At 36.6% G+C, this 17,473-nt stretch overlaps 1 protein-coding gene across 2 annotated transcripts in view; it reads right to left on the bottom strand.

The window, feature by feature from the left end:
• The window catches only part of LOC141434367 (lachesin-like), an 80,443-nt gene extending 78,074 nt beyond the window's left edge, over window positions 1–2,369 (bottom strand). Inside the window, exon 1 of one of the 2 annotated variants that reach the window (XM_074096781.1) lies at window positions 2,103–2,369. In XM_074096781.1, coding sequence (XP_073952882.1) covers window positions 2,103–2,110 — 8 coding nt within the window. In that variant the 5' untranslated portion in view covers window positions 2,111–2,369. The remainder of the gene's footprint in view (window positions 1–2,102) is intronic. The other variant, XM_074096782.1, reaches the window with a different exon arrangement.
• Between the last annotated feature and the right edge of the window lie 15,104 nt (window positions 2,370–17,473).

Genomic DNA, 17,473 nt, shown 5'->3' with positions numbered 1-17,473 from the left:
TACTTTTATGCCGGTATTTTGTTCAGTTATCTCATTCCCATCTCGATTGAAAAGCGCATCCTTCTTGCACGGAATTTTACGATGTACCTATAGGAAGCTGGGCTGAATCGGAATACGAGTATATAGTACAAGCAAATTAATACTAGTGAATTTGGTATCGAAATTCACAAATAATACTTAGTTTTGGATTAGGTTAATTAGTGCTAATAGACATTATGACATCTATTGGTGTCTATATGGGGGAGGCCTATATCCAGCAGTGGACGTCTCTCGGCTGACATGATGAAGCTGATGATGTGCGTACATCATATATATAGGATATAGGCCTTCCCCAAAGCTTTCCACTCAGGCCGGTCTTGTGCCTTCCGCATCCACCGCGATCCCGCGATCTTAACCAGGTCGACCAGGTAACTCCATCTTGTACGAGGCCTACCTACAGACTGGTCTCCCGGCACATACCTATATAATATTGTAAATAAAAAAAGAAAACGTCAAAATCCTTCTTCCTCGTCCCAGCCAGGAAAACATGTCTTGGGATAATGAGTACAGTCACCAGCACCAATATCTGACAAAACAAAACGTGCATAAATATCTGATATGACTCAATTTCTAGGGCCAGTACCTAGGACGTGCCAGATATGTTTACACGCGCCGCGCTGTAGCAGATATATGTATATATATATTTTATTGACATACCTCTAAGTTTAATGTATGTATTTTGTATTTATTGAGAGACCAGAGAAAATAAGTTTTTGTTAATAATTTCATTTTTAATGCAAGCTTTTTCTGCTTCCTCTATTTTTTGTTGACTGTACTTGCATTGTTATTCCAATTACATTTGCGTACCAAATTTCAATTCGATGCCATTAACCATTGAAGAGTTCCATCCTGCGGAGACGGTCTTGGCCTGAACACCAGAATTTCAGTAAGTACCAGATTAATATATTGTTACCGGACTTGCATGCTTAATTTGAAGTCAATCTAACCTCTTTATGTGGGTCAAAATTCGGTTGCAAGATTTGACCCGCACATAAATAGCTACATTCAGACATACATAATTGCAAGCTAAATAAAAGCTTGTAAAAAAAATATCATTTCTGACCAGAAAGGATTATAGCATCAATAATTATTGCTATATTATTGTTAAATTCTGCATTAAATGTTAAAGTACTTCTTCAGAAAATCTTGGTTACTAAAATCTTGTTATACTAGGCACTTAAAAAACATAAGCGAAATAAACACAAAAAAGGTTTTTTAACACAAATATAATTAGAATTAAGTAATATTGAAATGCAACCAACCCTGGAACTTTTACAATTTTTTGCCCCTCATGTTGCAAAATTTAATCTTAATACTTAATCGAATACTTTAATTGGCCAATAATAATGCTGAGTTAAGTATTACCCACTTTAGGCGTAAATAAGGGAGAAGTTTCGCAACTGAACACAAACTCGTTATTCGTGCCTCATTAAAATTTTAAAGTACGTTAGATTCATTATCCTTTGTACCAAAACAAATAGGCTTTTTAACTCGACAAAGTAACGTACCAGCAAAAGTCCACGAAAATAACACAAATAACGAGTGACATGTCAAATTTCGAGATATACTTTGTAACATTGATCAATTATTAATTCGGAACTTGAGGAAATGAAACAATGTCCTTAATTGTGACAAAAAGCAAGAAAAGACATTGTTTTAGCTTATTATAATTCTTCGTTTAGCAAAATCGGATCATTACCTACATGTTCATAATGTCAAACTTTTTAATATTACCTGCCTTTCCTCCAAGTATAATGCCAAAAGAATTAAAAAAAGTTAGAAGATATTTATTTAAATTTGATGCCTTAAAGTCTAGAAGTTTTCAATTCTCCTTAACTAATGAATGTTCCGGAGAAGTGTCAAGTTATCGACACAAAAGATCAGCGTAGCTATCTTAAACGGGCAACTGACTGCGAAATTCCGAACGTTTCCAACTTGCTGACTTTCGCCCAAATTCAATCTGATAAAATAGCACCGCCTCAATTCCCCAGATAGTACTTAAGAAGCGACCATTCACATAAATTGTTCAGCTAAAACTAATACTTAATGGAGCAGCCACTTACTTTACCATAAAAACGAAGACGGTAACACGACACAATCATTAGTTCAAAGTTACTTTTATCTTGAAATTGCACGCTTTCATTCTGTCACAGATGTCTAACTTGTACACAGACAACGTCCAATTACGGCATCAAGTCTTGTTCATTTATAAAAGTCACAGTTTATTTGTTTTTAAGCCGGACCACGTGGAAGTTGCGAGAGCGGGATATCGGAAAATTTACCGCCAAAACCGGCCTCCCCTGAGACAACCATCCCTCCCCGTGCTCCACAATATACTGACAACTGTCACCCAGCACCCGGCCGGCATTTTGCTCGCTTTACTACCAACGCTTTTCTTGCTTTAACGAAAATTTATATACATAGAAAACCGTACGTACACATATGAACGGCACTTGGAGTAGATGTAATTCTGTATTTTGTGCTTGTGTGTCCATAAATTGCGGTTGTGTGAGTGGTGGAAAATCAGACGCATCTTCATGGTAAGTGATGCCTCTGCTGCACACCGTAGAGCCTGAATAAACTTATTTTGTAACGTACTGTAACACTACAAGGTTGATTTTGATTCAACACAGTTTGAAAACTTAAGTTCATTCAGAGACAGCGCAAGGACCGCATTGCGCATGACTGTTATCAGTCTTACACTTCTGGAACTACGAAAACTATTGCTGTCCTTATTATTCTTTGAGTTTTGTTGTTATATTTCGTGTTTCATATCATAAGTAATATTGCCAACATTTTTGTTTAACTTGTCTTTGCTAGTTGTGTCTTCAGTGATGTCTCTGTAGTAGCTACTATAGTTTTATCTTTTTCTTTCCATTTATCGCATAGATAAGGATATAAAGTGTAGTAATATTTTAAATGAAGACAAATAATTTATTGAATCAGGCGTTACTTTGCGGAGGTCCATATCAATGAACTAAAAGAATTCATGCATGAACACGCATATTTTGCATAAGCTTAGCTATCGTAAGGTCGCGGGTGAGCAAGGAAATTCTTTTAGTTCATTGAAGACAAATAATTTATTTTTATTCATTACAAACAGATAAAAAGTACTAACCGATTTAAAAAATTCTGAGCTTCCACGATAAGTAAGTAGTCAGCTGTGTATCATCAGCTAGTAATTTATGCTATATTTCATCCCAGGTTAACCCCTATTAACTTTCAAGCGACACAGATGAAGTTGCAAACAGTAGCTCAAGGGACATAATCCATTGAATTTTATTTGACCTTTTTAAAAACTTCCTTCAGTTTTTTTTAAATAATGACGTGAGTTAACTCTTATAATTAAACTCTGCTAATATTGTATATTATGATGATTTGAATATATCTAAGTAGGTAGTAATAATTCGCGCATTTGCTCTTGTAAATGATTATTTGGTAAAATAGAGTTGATAAAGAAGAGTATTTCACGGGTGAGGTTCGGTTGGTTAGGTTAGGTTAGGAAGCACAACGAAGACTCCTCAACAATCAATATCTTTGTATCGAAAAAGCAATCTTTTATAAAAGGTGACGAGCAGTTGGCATGATAATACACTAAAAAGCGAGCAAAAAAATTATAACAAAGAATTTTACCTAAAAAACAAAATAACTATTTCCGAAAATTCTACCAATTTGAAGTTGCGCCGCAGCACGAGCCCGCAGGAGTGGACCTAGTTTACCTACTTTATCTATATCATCATCATCATCATCCCAGCCTATATACGTCCCACTGCTGGCTACAGGCCTCCTCTCGGAATGAAAGGGCTTGGGCAGTCAGTAGTTCCCACGCGGGCCCAGTGCGGATTGGGAACTTCACGCGCACCGTTGAATTGCTTCGCAGGTTTGTTGTGCAGGTTTCCTCACGATGTTTTCCTTCACCGTAAAGCTCGTGGTAAATTTCAAATGTAATTCCGCACATGAATTTTGAAAAACTCAGAGGTGCGAGCCGGGGTTTGAATCCACGATCCTCTGCTTGAGAGGCCATAGGTCAAACCACTCGGCCACCACAGTTCTTACCTATATAGTTACTCTTTATTGGGCTTTTATCACTTCTGCTGACTTGTGCTGAGGTACCGACTTCAAACTGGTAGAAAATAATTTCCAATTTATTTTGGAGTCGGTACAATTTGTTCTTGTAATTGTTTTTTACTGTTTCAAGAAGGAAAACAATGCACAATACATTATGCTTGTAGCTTTGTTTTTTAACTACTGGTAAAAGTATACTTAATATTATATTTACAAACAAATTTAGAAGTCCGAACAAATCAAATTGCTCCTTTAATACAAGAAAATGTTTTCCGGCTCCAACTAGCTAAAGACGAATAAGGGAAGGAAAATAATAACCTTACGACTAGAGATGATATTAAAAGCGAGATAAAGAGTATGAGTGAAGCACTCTTTCGGAGCGAGCGTCGTTTATACAAAGCTATGAATAACAATTTACCAAAGAGCCGGGAGCGCAAACACTTGAGCGTGGAAGTTTGTTTCGAAGTACCCAAACTCACGAACAATACACCCCTCTCGCCGATGTGGGAAGAGAGACTCGCTTGGAGACGGCACAATCCTTTTGGAACATTGGCACTGGCTGAAACTAAATCAATATATATTTTTGATACAGCTTAAAGAAACAAAATCTGAGAGGAGAATCGAATAAAAAACAATGCACGCACAGCTAATCACGCTGTAATTATCTGTTAAGATCTTTGTTTGCGGTATGGTATGGGTGTCGTTTTGATGAACGAATAATTAAAACATAAATCTGTTTTGTTAGTACAGATTTAATATGCCACAATTAATTAAAGAGACACAGGGACCCCAGTTTCTCATGTGAGGGCGTCCACAGTTTGTGTTAGGTACTTGATGGAATTCCAGTTTAATGACTTTCGTGGCTCCTCGCGGCCGACATCAAGTGTTTTGCCGCTTGAACCGCCTTTATAGATGTCACTTTGTCACACTCACAAGTTCAACCCCAGATAACGACTTCATACTCGGATCTTAATATAATTTTGTTTGTCGACTGTCACCGACAAGGTTTTACAATGCTAGACCTATTTACTTGGCAGTATTCCTTTGAAACGTTTCTTTCTTTACAGCATTTCGCCTGTCATTGTGATAAACTTTTACACAACAACGTCTGGTTTCATAAAAGACCGAGGATTGTTTTATATTGGCCCTTTTGTGTTTTTTTATAAGTACCTCTTATAGGTACCTATATGATGTATATTTATGTCTTTGCTCTTATTAATGTTTAATTAACATATTAAAGGAAATATTGGACACAATTTCTGAAACAATCTTAGTAAATCTAAATATACTCAGACTCAAAGCGGCTGTATTTGATAAATAATAATAAATAAATATCACGGGACAATTCACACCAATTGACCTAGTCCTAAATTAAGCTTAGCAAAGCTTGTGTTAAGGGTACTAAGCAACGGATAAATATAATTATATAGGTATAGATACATACTTAAATACATATTAAACACTGAAGACCCGAGAACAAACATTCGTATTTTTCATACAAATATCTGCCCCGACACGAGAATCGAACCCGGGATCTCAAGCTTCGTAGTCAGGTTCTCTAACCACTAGGCCATCTGGTCGTAATAGTAACCTTGTTTGTAAAGTAAGTAATAAATTAGTACCATTTAACTCACGAGACACCCAACACGACTTACACTAACTTTTATATTAAACGACGGTTATTATAAATCGTTTATACCCGTCAGGTTTATTTACGTCAGCATGAAACTTGTGAAGTATCTACGACGAAAAAAGAGTTAAGAAAACGCTAAGTTAGGGGTTCACTTACACAAAAAGTGTAGACAGTTGCACAACTTTGAGCTTCACCGGGGCTTTATAAATATTAAAATATGAACGGGGTGCTTCGAGACAGGATATGAGTACTTTGTGCTTGAAACTAAACTTGATTTCTTCATAGTACTTGTATTAAAGTCATCAAATATCTAGCTTATACTCGTATACGTCCTGTTGGATAAGGTTTCCTCTCAAAATGAGAAGACTTGGGCTGTAGTTCCCATGCGGGCCCATTGGAGATTGAGACTTCACAGACATCATGGAATTGCTTCGCAGTTGTGTGCAGCTTTAATGGCAAATTTAAAATTTTATGGACGTAAATCTTATTAAGACTCGCATACTACTGAACTCAAGCATGTAGTATTTGTATAAAGGCACCATCTGCAGAAAAGCTTGACCAGTTTTTTGTAAGCTTGGAACGGCCATAAATCATTTCGCGGAGATTGGTCTGTCGCTTAAATATAGTAAGTGTTCGTCTCCAAACCTGTTTCATCTATTGCTCTGAAAACTGTCTGCTGAAAAAATGCTGCTAGTGTTACGCACGATATTGATAAAAAAATTGTCTGCACCTTTTGGACATTGTATGATACGCCGATCGTGCAATAAAAGGTAAAAAAAAATACCACACTAACTCTTCTGGTCTAAAAATACATGCTTACACCCTGATCTTATATATTGGGTAGGCTGCAATAGCAACTTATCAACAAACTATTCCCATAAATCACGCCTAAGGCTTGTGCCCAGCAGTGGGACGTACCTATATAGGCTAAGACGATGATGATGATGATGATGAGCAAACCATTCCTAAATATTCAATAATGAACTATAAGAAAATATAACATCCAAAAGCGCCATGCCACGGACAGCTCAAGTTGGAGTGAGTCGTTAGTTAATTACAATAAAACCGAACAAAGCAAAACCAATGGAAGTCAATTAATGGATGCATTATTAACTCAGTGGGAACGACTGAAGACACGGTACAGTTATGCATAATAATTGCCTACTCTTCAGTTTAATTTAAAAGCACTTAAACAATGACGAACTCTCGCAGACCGTACGTTTGTCAATTATCACTCCCAGACAAGTCAGCATTTGAATCGTTCAGTTCGATGTTAATTTAATTTCATTGCACGATGTTTGTTAAGACTGTTGGTGTTTTAAGCAAGTTATACTTAGCTAAAGCAATCTACATCGATCTGTTTTAAATTCTTAATGGTTCTTTTAACGCGTTTGCACAGAATTTATGTTTTAAAGCAAACCGCAATGTTCATTAAAGCTTCAAATTACCATGATTACAGCGTCGCCCATTAACTAACGTACATGAAAGTAGTTTTTAATCTAAGTAGCTTTATTAATAACAGAAGCACCGAGCTCCTGGCAAATATGCGCGGAAGCCGCATGCTATGACAGCGAAGACCTCTTTACATCTTCCAGTTAATAGAAGGAGTTAAAATAATTACCTAAATTCCTTTGCATGTATACAAATTCGAAGTAATTGTGTAAATGAAAACTTTACAGGCAATATACATGTTTTCAGTTTTTATTTTTAAAGTAGGTAGGTAAAATCTCGAACATGTTGAGGTGAAAACAATTTCTTTAATAATAATAATAAATAATAATATTTTATTGGAAACAGTGACATTACAGATTACATAAAATTAAGTTTTGCACAGGAAAGTTTCACCGTACTTGTTTTTGCAGATAGAGGTTACCCGTGTCACCTACACTAGGCTAGGGCTGTCCCGTAGGATGACACCTTTACAAAGATTACCTATTAAACTATTTAAATGTTAAAGAAAATCATGAAAAGCTATGCTAACTACTTAATTACAATATTCTAATGCAAAGGTTTGTGAGTGAGTGAGTGAGTGAGTGAGTGTGTGTGTGTGTGTGTGTGTGTGTGTGTGTGTGTGTGTGTGTGTGTGTGTGTGTGTGTGTGTGTGTGTGTGTGTGTGTGTGTGTGTGTGTGTGTGTGTGTTCGTGGGAGTGTTATCATAAAAGTAAGTTCTCTGGGTTCTTTAGGTCTTAGAAATTGAAAAGTTGAGCTGTCGTTGACTTAACTATTTCTCGACTAGACTTTATTTGAGTCTCAATCTAATTGGTCTCTTAAGTTTTTACGGACCACTTGTGCGCTGTCTTAACCCATTTGGACCCAAATACAAACTAGCAGTTATATTCTGAAAAAAACTTTATTAACGTAACTATTAGAGATCAACAAAAAACTTTATTATACAAATGCTGAAAAAAACTTTCATATGCCTGAAAAAAAAACCGTCCTCAATTGGGGCCAATGGGCCTATTCGTGGTGTTTTTCAAAGCAACCCTACTCGATGCATAATGTTTTGAGACATTTTTTACAACGCCAACGTGCCTTATTGTGGCATTCGAAGCATCTTAACGGAAGCTTTTGGATGGGAAGAATGGCCTTAGTGGCATTCGAAGCATCTTAACTGGCTCGGAAGCTTTTGAGGGAAGTGGCCAGTACCATCTTAGCTCTTAATTGGCACTACTGAAGAGGGTTTACAACGCCTTCCATCGGGCCTTTCAGTGCCTACAGTCCTCAAATACAGTCGGGTAACACTTCTCCGAAACTGAAACTGGTCTAGTTGGTTTTCTGCGGCCAAGACATGGAGACGCCAAGCGTTAGCTAAAGCTAAATCAAGCATATAGGTAAATAGAACCCACATGTATTGAGATCGTCAGTAGTTATTTGAAAGTCATGGTTGTTATGTTGAGCTGCGTATAACTTCGTGTTCGTGACGATCATTTCAAAAACCTCCGCATCAAATATTTTTTCAAAAATGCTGACTGGCATTTCATTTTTGAGCTCATTTACTAAAAATCTTTTCTTTGCTGAACATTACTTACCACAGGAGGCATTTCGACATAAACCGTCACATTTACGCCAACGTGGTTCCTGAACTTCAACTCTCTTATATCTCTGTAACGGCTCATCGTCACTGCTATTCCACTCATCGTCGTGTCTGGACTCAAATATTTCAACTCTGCCTGGAATATCACGTGGAAGAATGTTTTGCTGTATATCATTTTCATCGCCTTCTTCATTATCCGTGAGAACACTCGGCTCTGGAGGAATAGCCACTATATCGTAACTAATGTCAAGATCATCCTCTTCGTATTAAATACTTTCGATGGCTTCCTCAAGTCCTCGATACTTATTTGTAATATTTAATGATCATCTAGACATTGTTTACACCAAGAATAGGCCTGCAAATATAAAACAAAAAAATATGTTAGCATGTGCCCATTGGACCCATTCAGGGACACCATAAAATAGCCATCAGCCCATTGTGCCTATTTGGGGTCATCATGTGTGAACACATCCATTTATGATAAGATCTTGTAATATACCTAGTTGATATTATGGCATAAATAAATACTAATAACCAGAACCAAGTAAAAAACATAAAATAATGCAATAAATTCAGGCGCAAACATAAACAAATATCACTTACCGTTTTCTGATCACTCTTTCGGCCAATAACGTACCTACACAATGTTAGGTTATGTAAAAGTAGCCAATAACAAACAAAACTACAATCAATATTGCAAAGCCCCACACTTTAGAAGTAGTAATATACGTCCGACCATCAAGTAGCTAAAATATTTTTTTGAATGAGGGTATGGGCGTGGTGGCCTAGTGGTTTGACCTATCGCCTCTCAAACAGAAGGTCGTGGTTCACCCCGGCTCGCACCTCTGAGTTTTTCGAAATTCATGTGCGGAATTACATTTGAAATTTACCACGAGCTTTGCGGTGAAGGAAAACATCGTGAGGAAACCTGTACTAACCTGCGAAGCAATTCAATGGTGCGTGTGAAGTTCCCAATCCGCACTGGGCCCGCGTGGGAACTACGGTCCAAGCCCTCTTGTTCTGAGAGGAGGCCTGTGCCCAGCAGTGGGACGTATATAGGCTGGGATGATGATGATGAGGGTATTGAAGTAATTGTCCTCATATAGGGACAGCGGACGAGAATGGGTTAAAATGTAATAATAACCACCTTAGTAGTAACTGTCAAGTGTCAATATAGTTCCATACATTTCAACACTAAATTAATCCTAAATTATCAGATGGTTAACTACGAATAGGTATAACTTAGTTGTCTCTAGACCGCGTCAGCAGCCCTACACAATAATAAAATAAACTAGTACCTATTTAATTTTGCCAGTATGACGTAAAATTTAAAGCTTTCGCTGGTAGGTCGTTTCTCGGACAACTATAACGTGTTAAATATTGAATTTACACGTCTTTGAAAGCTCATTCATCCGCCATTTAGAGTACTTGGAATAGTTTGAGAGCATTCTAACGTAGATGTAACGGAAGAAAAATCATTTTGTTAAATTTACCTACTTAGAGTAACTTACGCAACATGAATACAGCCAAGAACAAACATGTGGTTTTTATTATGTTACTAAAAGTGACTGGAATTGCACACATTGTACCTACTCGTAATAAACATGCCAATATTTATCAAATCAATTTTGACTTTATTGAAGAGGTAATTCGAAAAGATATAACACTCGTTAAACTGCCCATAAAACTATTACAGGTATTATTCAATATTTAGGCACCAAAATGAATGAAAGTGTTGTGTGTGGGCCCAGACTAGGCAAAATTTACCAAATTTTTTTGATCCAAAAACATTTAATTTGAATACCATCAACTAATTTGACATATTCTTTTATATGACAATAGTGAGTTGTGACTCCGCTTAGATATTTATTTGCCAATTTATTGGCTATTTATTAGTTTCAAAGTGACTTTAAAATTACAGACTCGCGACAGTACTATTCCGACTGCAAACAGACCTTTATAATATTATGGTCTGCCCAGCCTCAGCATATGAGGAGTTATTTGCTTGTAGCTCGTTAACGGGACGACATGCTGCAGGTAATGTGACGCCTGGTAATTCATAAATATCAAATCATAGAATAAAATGTGCGAAGCTCTGCATTTACATATGTATTTTTTTTATACGCACATTGCCTACTAATAATAAGAGAAATGGGCAATGTTGTCGTGTAGGTATAAATATTTTCTTTCAAACTTTACGTCGCAAAATCAATGTCGTCACTCGAGGCGTGAATATAAGGTAAAAAAAATGGTCTAAATAAAGATGCTTCTTTCATGATCATGAGTCAAGGGGGTCAAACACTCCCATTGACCCCCCGCACATACGTAAGTTCTACTCCATCTAGAGTAGTAGGTATACAACTAAGAAGACCAACATAAAGCAGGCTTTTTCTTCGCCTGAGAAGAGAAAGACTGAGCCTTGCAGTGCAGCGGGGCAACGTCATGGGTACAATCACAGTTAAGTAAGCTCACTACGAACAAAAGTACATCGCGCGGCTTAAATGTGTGCGCGCCGGTTGGCGCCGGTACCAGGCGCGGCGCACTCCGCAATATAGGTACGATTCTGTAAGTATCAATACACCCCACGCCGGCGTGGGTTAACTCACTAGGGCTATGAGCACCGCCCGGCATGCACGCTCGCGGTCTCGCTGGAACTAGTCGCGCCGCGTATCGCTACGTGTAGCTGTGTGATTTTCGTGAGGATATTAGAATATCTATCATGAAATAGCGTGGTGTTTTGATTTTTGGAATGAGTAGGTACTCGTATATATTTAAATTGTACAGTTTGAGCGCTGAAACAGTATATGTATAGCCTTACTAAACAGTATGGAAACTACATAATGTTATCTGAACATGTTTTTTTTTTTTTTGGAAATTCATGAAAATTTCATTCATTGCAACACTAAAATTCTTACTACTCTCTATTCTGTACGCTTAGTGTATTTTCCCGTTCACAAAATACGTCTCGATCTAGCGGAAACTTTGCACATCAACTTTTGTGAGTGTAGGTTTGCTACGTACCTAAACTATTTCGTCCGCGTATCGTAACGAAAACGGGTGATGACGCCGCACCGTGGACATGTGGCGGCTACGTATCGACGATCGAACGCTCGATTTATGTCTTCGAATAGTTAACGAATGTTTTGTGAAAACGCCACACTAGAGGCACTGTACATAACATTACGCTAACTAACCCAATTCTGTTTGAAACCATATTAAGTGCGAGTGCGACAAAAGAAAAGATGGTAATTTGCGATTTACCAATGCGGGTGTACAAAACCTTTGAGGCAGCCGACGACGCATTCGGCACGCGACCTTGTATACAATTATCAATTTTGTGACCGTCGGAGATCGTAGGCACGTCAATTTAAAAATGCTAGAAAACTAAGTATTTGTCCGAATTAACTCTTAAGTTATATTATGTGAGTATTATTTTTTATTGATTTACAACCCTATCCTAAACCAAAACGTAGGTGCAGAATAATAACGACCTTCGCGCGCAGCACTAAAGTTCAATGTTGCTTGGTGGTGCGCGGTGATTTTGCTAATAAAAATTACGTAGGCATTATAAAATGGCGGCTTTCGACAACATCAAAAGAGAGTACCTTCTGTACTTGTACTATTACTTATTCTGTGCCGGTACACACGCACCCGCCGCACGCACGCACTGATAATTTAAGGAGGAGTAAGTTTTGTTAAGTCAAGGCTGCGCCACAGTGTATAAATAAGCTAAAGCAGTATGGAAGCTAGGCATATTTTTTGAGATAAATACCTACGCTACAATGGAGCGAGAAATATCTTCAAGACACGATTCCCGTTTATCTTGCTCGCTAATCCTGCCGTGAAGCAGCAATGCTTGCACTGTTGTGTTTCGGCGTGGAAAGTAAGACAGCCGGTGAAATTACTGGCACTTCAGGTATCCTATCTTAGGCCTCTAGGTTGGCAACGTATCTGCAATACCCCCGACTCGCACTTTCCCGGGTTTTTTATACAGCGTGTATTTTTGATACTACCTCAAACTGTAACCAGACGAAGATTTAAGTGCTGTGAACCGATATCAAAACAAATTGATAATTTTAAATTAACTACCAGAGCGTAATAAATTAATTTTTGAAATATTTTCGAGCAGCAATGTAATGCGTACAAAAATTTGATACGAGAGAGAAGCGTTCTGTGACAGCTGTCACGTCAACAAGTGCGACGTTTTGAATAAAAACAAAGCAGTATCACGTAGTGATACATTGCGTGCTAATTAATTTTGTAAGGAATATAATAAGTCACATTTTTTACTAAAACATAATAAAATGTGATTATTAGGGCCTTCACTAACTACCTTTAAAGTTTGAGGTAGTATCAAAAATACACTCTGTATAAATATTTGTAAGAAATTTAATTTATGTACTTAACCACCACCCCCACCCCTGGGGTGGTGGTGATCTCTTACCATCAGGAGAACCACTTGCTCGTTTGCCATCCAGTCGAATAAAAAAATAAATAAACTATATATAAAAGTATAAATAAACAAAGTAATATCTTTAAAAACACAAAGCATTTTTATTTTTATTTTTTTAATAAATCTCAACATAAAGCATTAGCAAAACCAAGAAAATAGGTAGGTAGGTACACACTATTTCAACATGACAAAAGATCAGGCTTCAAAAGATCACAAAACATGCGATTTCGATGGAAGGAATCGCTAGTAATGTACTTAAGTAATTTGTGTTAATAATTCTACGAAGTAAACTACAAATTTAATTTCCCTACTTGTGTTGTCACGAGAGTACGTTAATAATTTACGTACCTAATATACGGCGTATTGTAACATTTGAAATTCAATTTAATGACAAACAGGATGTAGGATGTGCTTCGGTGAAGAGCCACCCGTGTTATACGAATAACTACGTATACCTACTACAATAAGTTTATTATGAATATAATTACATTACAGTACAATGGAATCACAATGTGTAAAAAAACAGTAAATTTATCAATTCTAAAATACGAATACTAACTAAGGCTTCATTTATAATCAAGTAAATGACTGAAAACTTACCTTGTTCTACTCGTAGTTTAAGGATGTTAGATGAAACAAGTGAAAAAAGCTGAGTATGAAGTGAAGACAATTTTTTGAAACTTGAAATTAAATATATTGAATGAATAATAATATAGATACTAAGCATAAAGTTAATAAATCTACATACCTATATAATTTTTTACTTACTTCAAAGAAGGTGGAGATTATTTGCGTACATTTTTGTCTATGTCTTCGTATACTATGAACCAATTACAATAACTTTTTTTTGTTCGGGACTTAGAAAATTTACCAAGATCGATTTCAGAAGTATGTAGAAGTAGGTAGTAGGTAATTAGAATTTCATTGCACATTGGATGACCGTTACAAAACTTAAAGCTGAAGTAGGTTAGGAGAGTATGAAATAATGAATCATGCTTATTTTTTTGTACACAAAAATATTTAATAAAAAGAAAATATTTAGTAAATAAAAACAGTTCATGGGCCAGCCACAGCTAGATTGTCCCTTTAGCCCAACGGGACCGAGGCAAGGGTCGAATTGTCTGTGTAATTAACCGCTACGTTTGCAAGTCAACGTAACTCCAAAATTCAATTTAAAAATGGCACAGAGCACAAACATGAGATCAGCAGAATTAAATGACGTGGGCCATTTGTCGGGAATTTCACGCACGTTGCCGCCCCGCTCATGGGCCGGCCAAGCCTCAAATTAATTGCTTTCCAATAATATTATTTTTTAATATTTGTAATTATGCAAATCTGCAAACAGTATATAAAAAAGTATATATAAAAGTTGAGTACTACTTATTGTATCCATGCGTTGTTAATCTCTAGATGTAAACTATTGAAATGTAATTTTGTACCAAACAAAATAAAGAAAGCTTAAACTTAGTTGAAGTACTACGATTAGATTTTGTTACAAAAAGGGAGACTAAATTAAAAATTCTATGTGAGATTGAAATCTTCCCGGATGAAAAAAGCTTGCAGTGGATGAATTCATAATTATTACCTGCTGTAAAATTATTTTACAACAGAGCATTTATCTATTAGCCAGAATGGACTACAATCCAGTACACAACACAATATAATAGAATCCAATGTCGTAATGCTGGTCATTATCTATGGTTTTTGAACTCATAATGGAGGATTTACTACGAGTACATAGGGTGTAGATAAAAACTTTTTCATTACACTTGCTCGTCAATGACGTTATTCCATGCCTGTATACTCAAAGACAATGGCCTCAATTGCTCCCGCGGGAATTATGGATTTACGTATAGTTTTTTCTCCCCAAGGGAGTTATGACTTTAGTTTTAAAAAGTTAGTAGGTACGTCATTTCAGACTAAAGAGGTTTCAAGTCAGCCAACGTTTTATTTACATCTTTAAAACTTAGACTTAAACTAACTTTACACCGTAAGAATTTGCCACGCTTCATTAAACTTTGTTATTTTTATATTTTAAATTTATATCGTTTTTTTTTGCAATAATTTTAGTAAATATTTTTTTACCATGTTGCAATAATCTGGCTGTAAGACCATTTGAATTCTAAAGTAAACACGGTTCTTAGTGTTGAAGATATGCTTCAGTAAAATAAAATGCAACTTGCTTTGAACAATTACTAAAAGGAACAGATCAAGCACAAGAGAAACGTCCTACGTCCTCGGCGTCTGTTGGTAAGTGAAGGGCGGCGGCGGCCGGCTCGTTTCTTGCAAAAACGTAAACACCCTCGGGGGCGTTGAAAGCATAGCTTTCATGTGAGTAGCAAGCCTGCTAGCGGCTTTCTTAATTCTCCTGGTCATCGTCCTGGGGTTCATCAGTAGGTAAAAGGCACATCTTGTTAACAGCCCTTCGAATAACGCCTTTTGAAGTCGTTACATCAGCCACCCTGTTGACTCCGTCTTTGCCAGGATGTAGACAGCAGACGCGTCCTAACCGCCATTTAAGTCGGGGTTTTTTTATAGTTCTATTGTGCCCGGCCGCTAAGAAGTCAATCCTGACACATTGCACAACTATGAAGTTCCTGATTAATGTTAATTGTCAACCATTAAAAAAAAATGCTATACCTACTTACTACTCTGTCGCACGCAATAAGTAAGCATTGCATTTTTGACAACGATTCATATTGTTTATATTCAGAAACTTCATAGTTTTGCGATGTGTCAGGATTTACTTCATAACGGCCGTTGACCATAGTGCATAAAGTTAAATGTAAGCCAGACTATGACAATCAGGCGCTAACAGCAACGAACAATAGAAATATATATTTTTTAAGTTTTTTTTATAATACTTATTTTCCATTACTTTTAAAAAAAAACTAGGCAAAAGTAATTATCTAATACATAAATAATTTACAATGCATGTAAAGCAAAAGCATATTTTTGCAATGTTGCTATGTCATTTCTTCGCAACCGAAACGAAAAATTCATTACTATAACCCATTTTACTATCGACTTAATTATCGATCCTAACATGCGGCTCTGGTGGATATAAACGTCTCGGGTAAACGCGTTTTATATACTTTACGTAGAATCTTCCTTTCTAGTTGCCGTTTCCAATAGCCATACCAACGCAATCAGCGACATCACAGAACAGAAAAATCTACTCATTTTTCAAAAGTTAAACGCCAGTTTATAGTTTATTTTACTTTGTGCTTCAGTTTACGAAGACTGCAATTTAAGACCAGGATAAGACAAAACATACCTTACTAACGTGAATAAGACATTTATGGCTGGGTAATATCAGTTAAAATTACCCAAACAACAAATCTCGGGGAGAAGGCTTTAAATCAGATGGGTGCAGTGGTAACAGTAATAAATAGCCTCACACGGCTACGGGCGCTATACATAACTCTCTGTAACAACAAATATCTCGGATTATTGCGCATTATACGAAATTATTACGTCACATTACTTCAAAAAGATTAGATATGAAATAATTGTGCATTATGCAAAAAGGGAAATAGAAAGAGAAAGGGCTTCTCATACCAATAGAAAAAAAATCGCGAAAAAAAGAAATCGCACACCGGATCACACAAATAAAGTTACATTTAATTTAAATAAGTCAGTAATATAACAGTAAATTTAGTTAATAATTAACACAAATATTTAAAAAACTAAACACAAGAGTAATGATACAACTACGGTGGCATCAACATGCAGTGGTGTAATAGGACAGCGGTTGGAAATAAACCCGGACGTCTGGATGTCCAATCATGTCCGATAAAAGAGTCTTATAATTTTTACTCGGACCGGAGTCCAATCTTTCATCCAACAATATGCATACTAATTTAACAGTATTACGAATTTTCGAATTTAGTGCAGTTTTAAAAACGGTGTAATGACCATACGAAAAAGTAGTAAAATATTTGAATTTAAAATAGAATGAAATACAAAAAGATTTATAAAAATAATTACTCAATAGTAGTTGTTTTCATTTATTTCCTTGTTTAATCTTTTATTCCGATGTCCCGAGGCATTTGCGTTAGTCTCGGGGGTTGGGAGCTTAACTGTTTCTGCAGTTTGAGTTCCGTACATCTCGATCGCATACGAAGTAGATACGGTTACAATATAGGTTGTGTTGGATCTTGAGGAGCGTGATTACGGACTAACCTTTAGCAGAATAGACCGGATTCCAAGGCAAATCGGCCGCTTTACAAGGATATTCCGTTCTTAT

The sequence above is a fragment of the Choristoneura fumiferana genome, chromosome 13 (assembly GCF_025370935.1).
Source record: "Choristoneura fumiferana chromosome 13, NRCan_CFum_1, whole genome shotgun sequence".
NCBI lineage: Eukaryota > Metazoa > Arthropoda > Insecta > Lepidoptera > Tortricidae > Choristoneura > Choristoneura fumiferana.
This window is presented reverse-complemented; position numbering and strand designations above follow the sequence as displayed.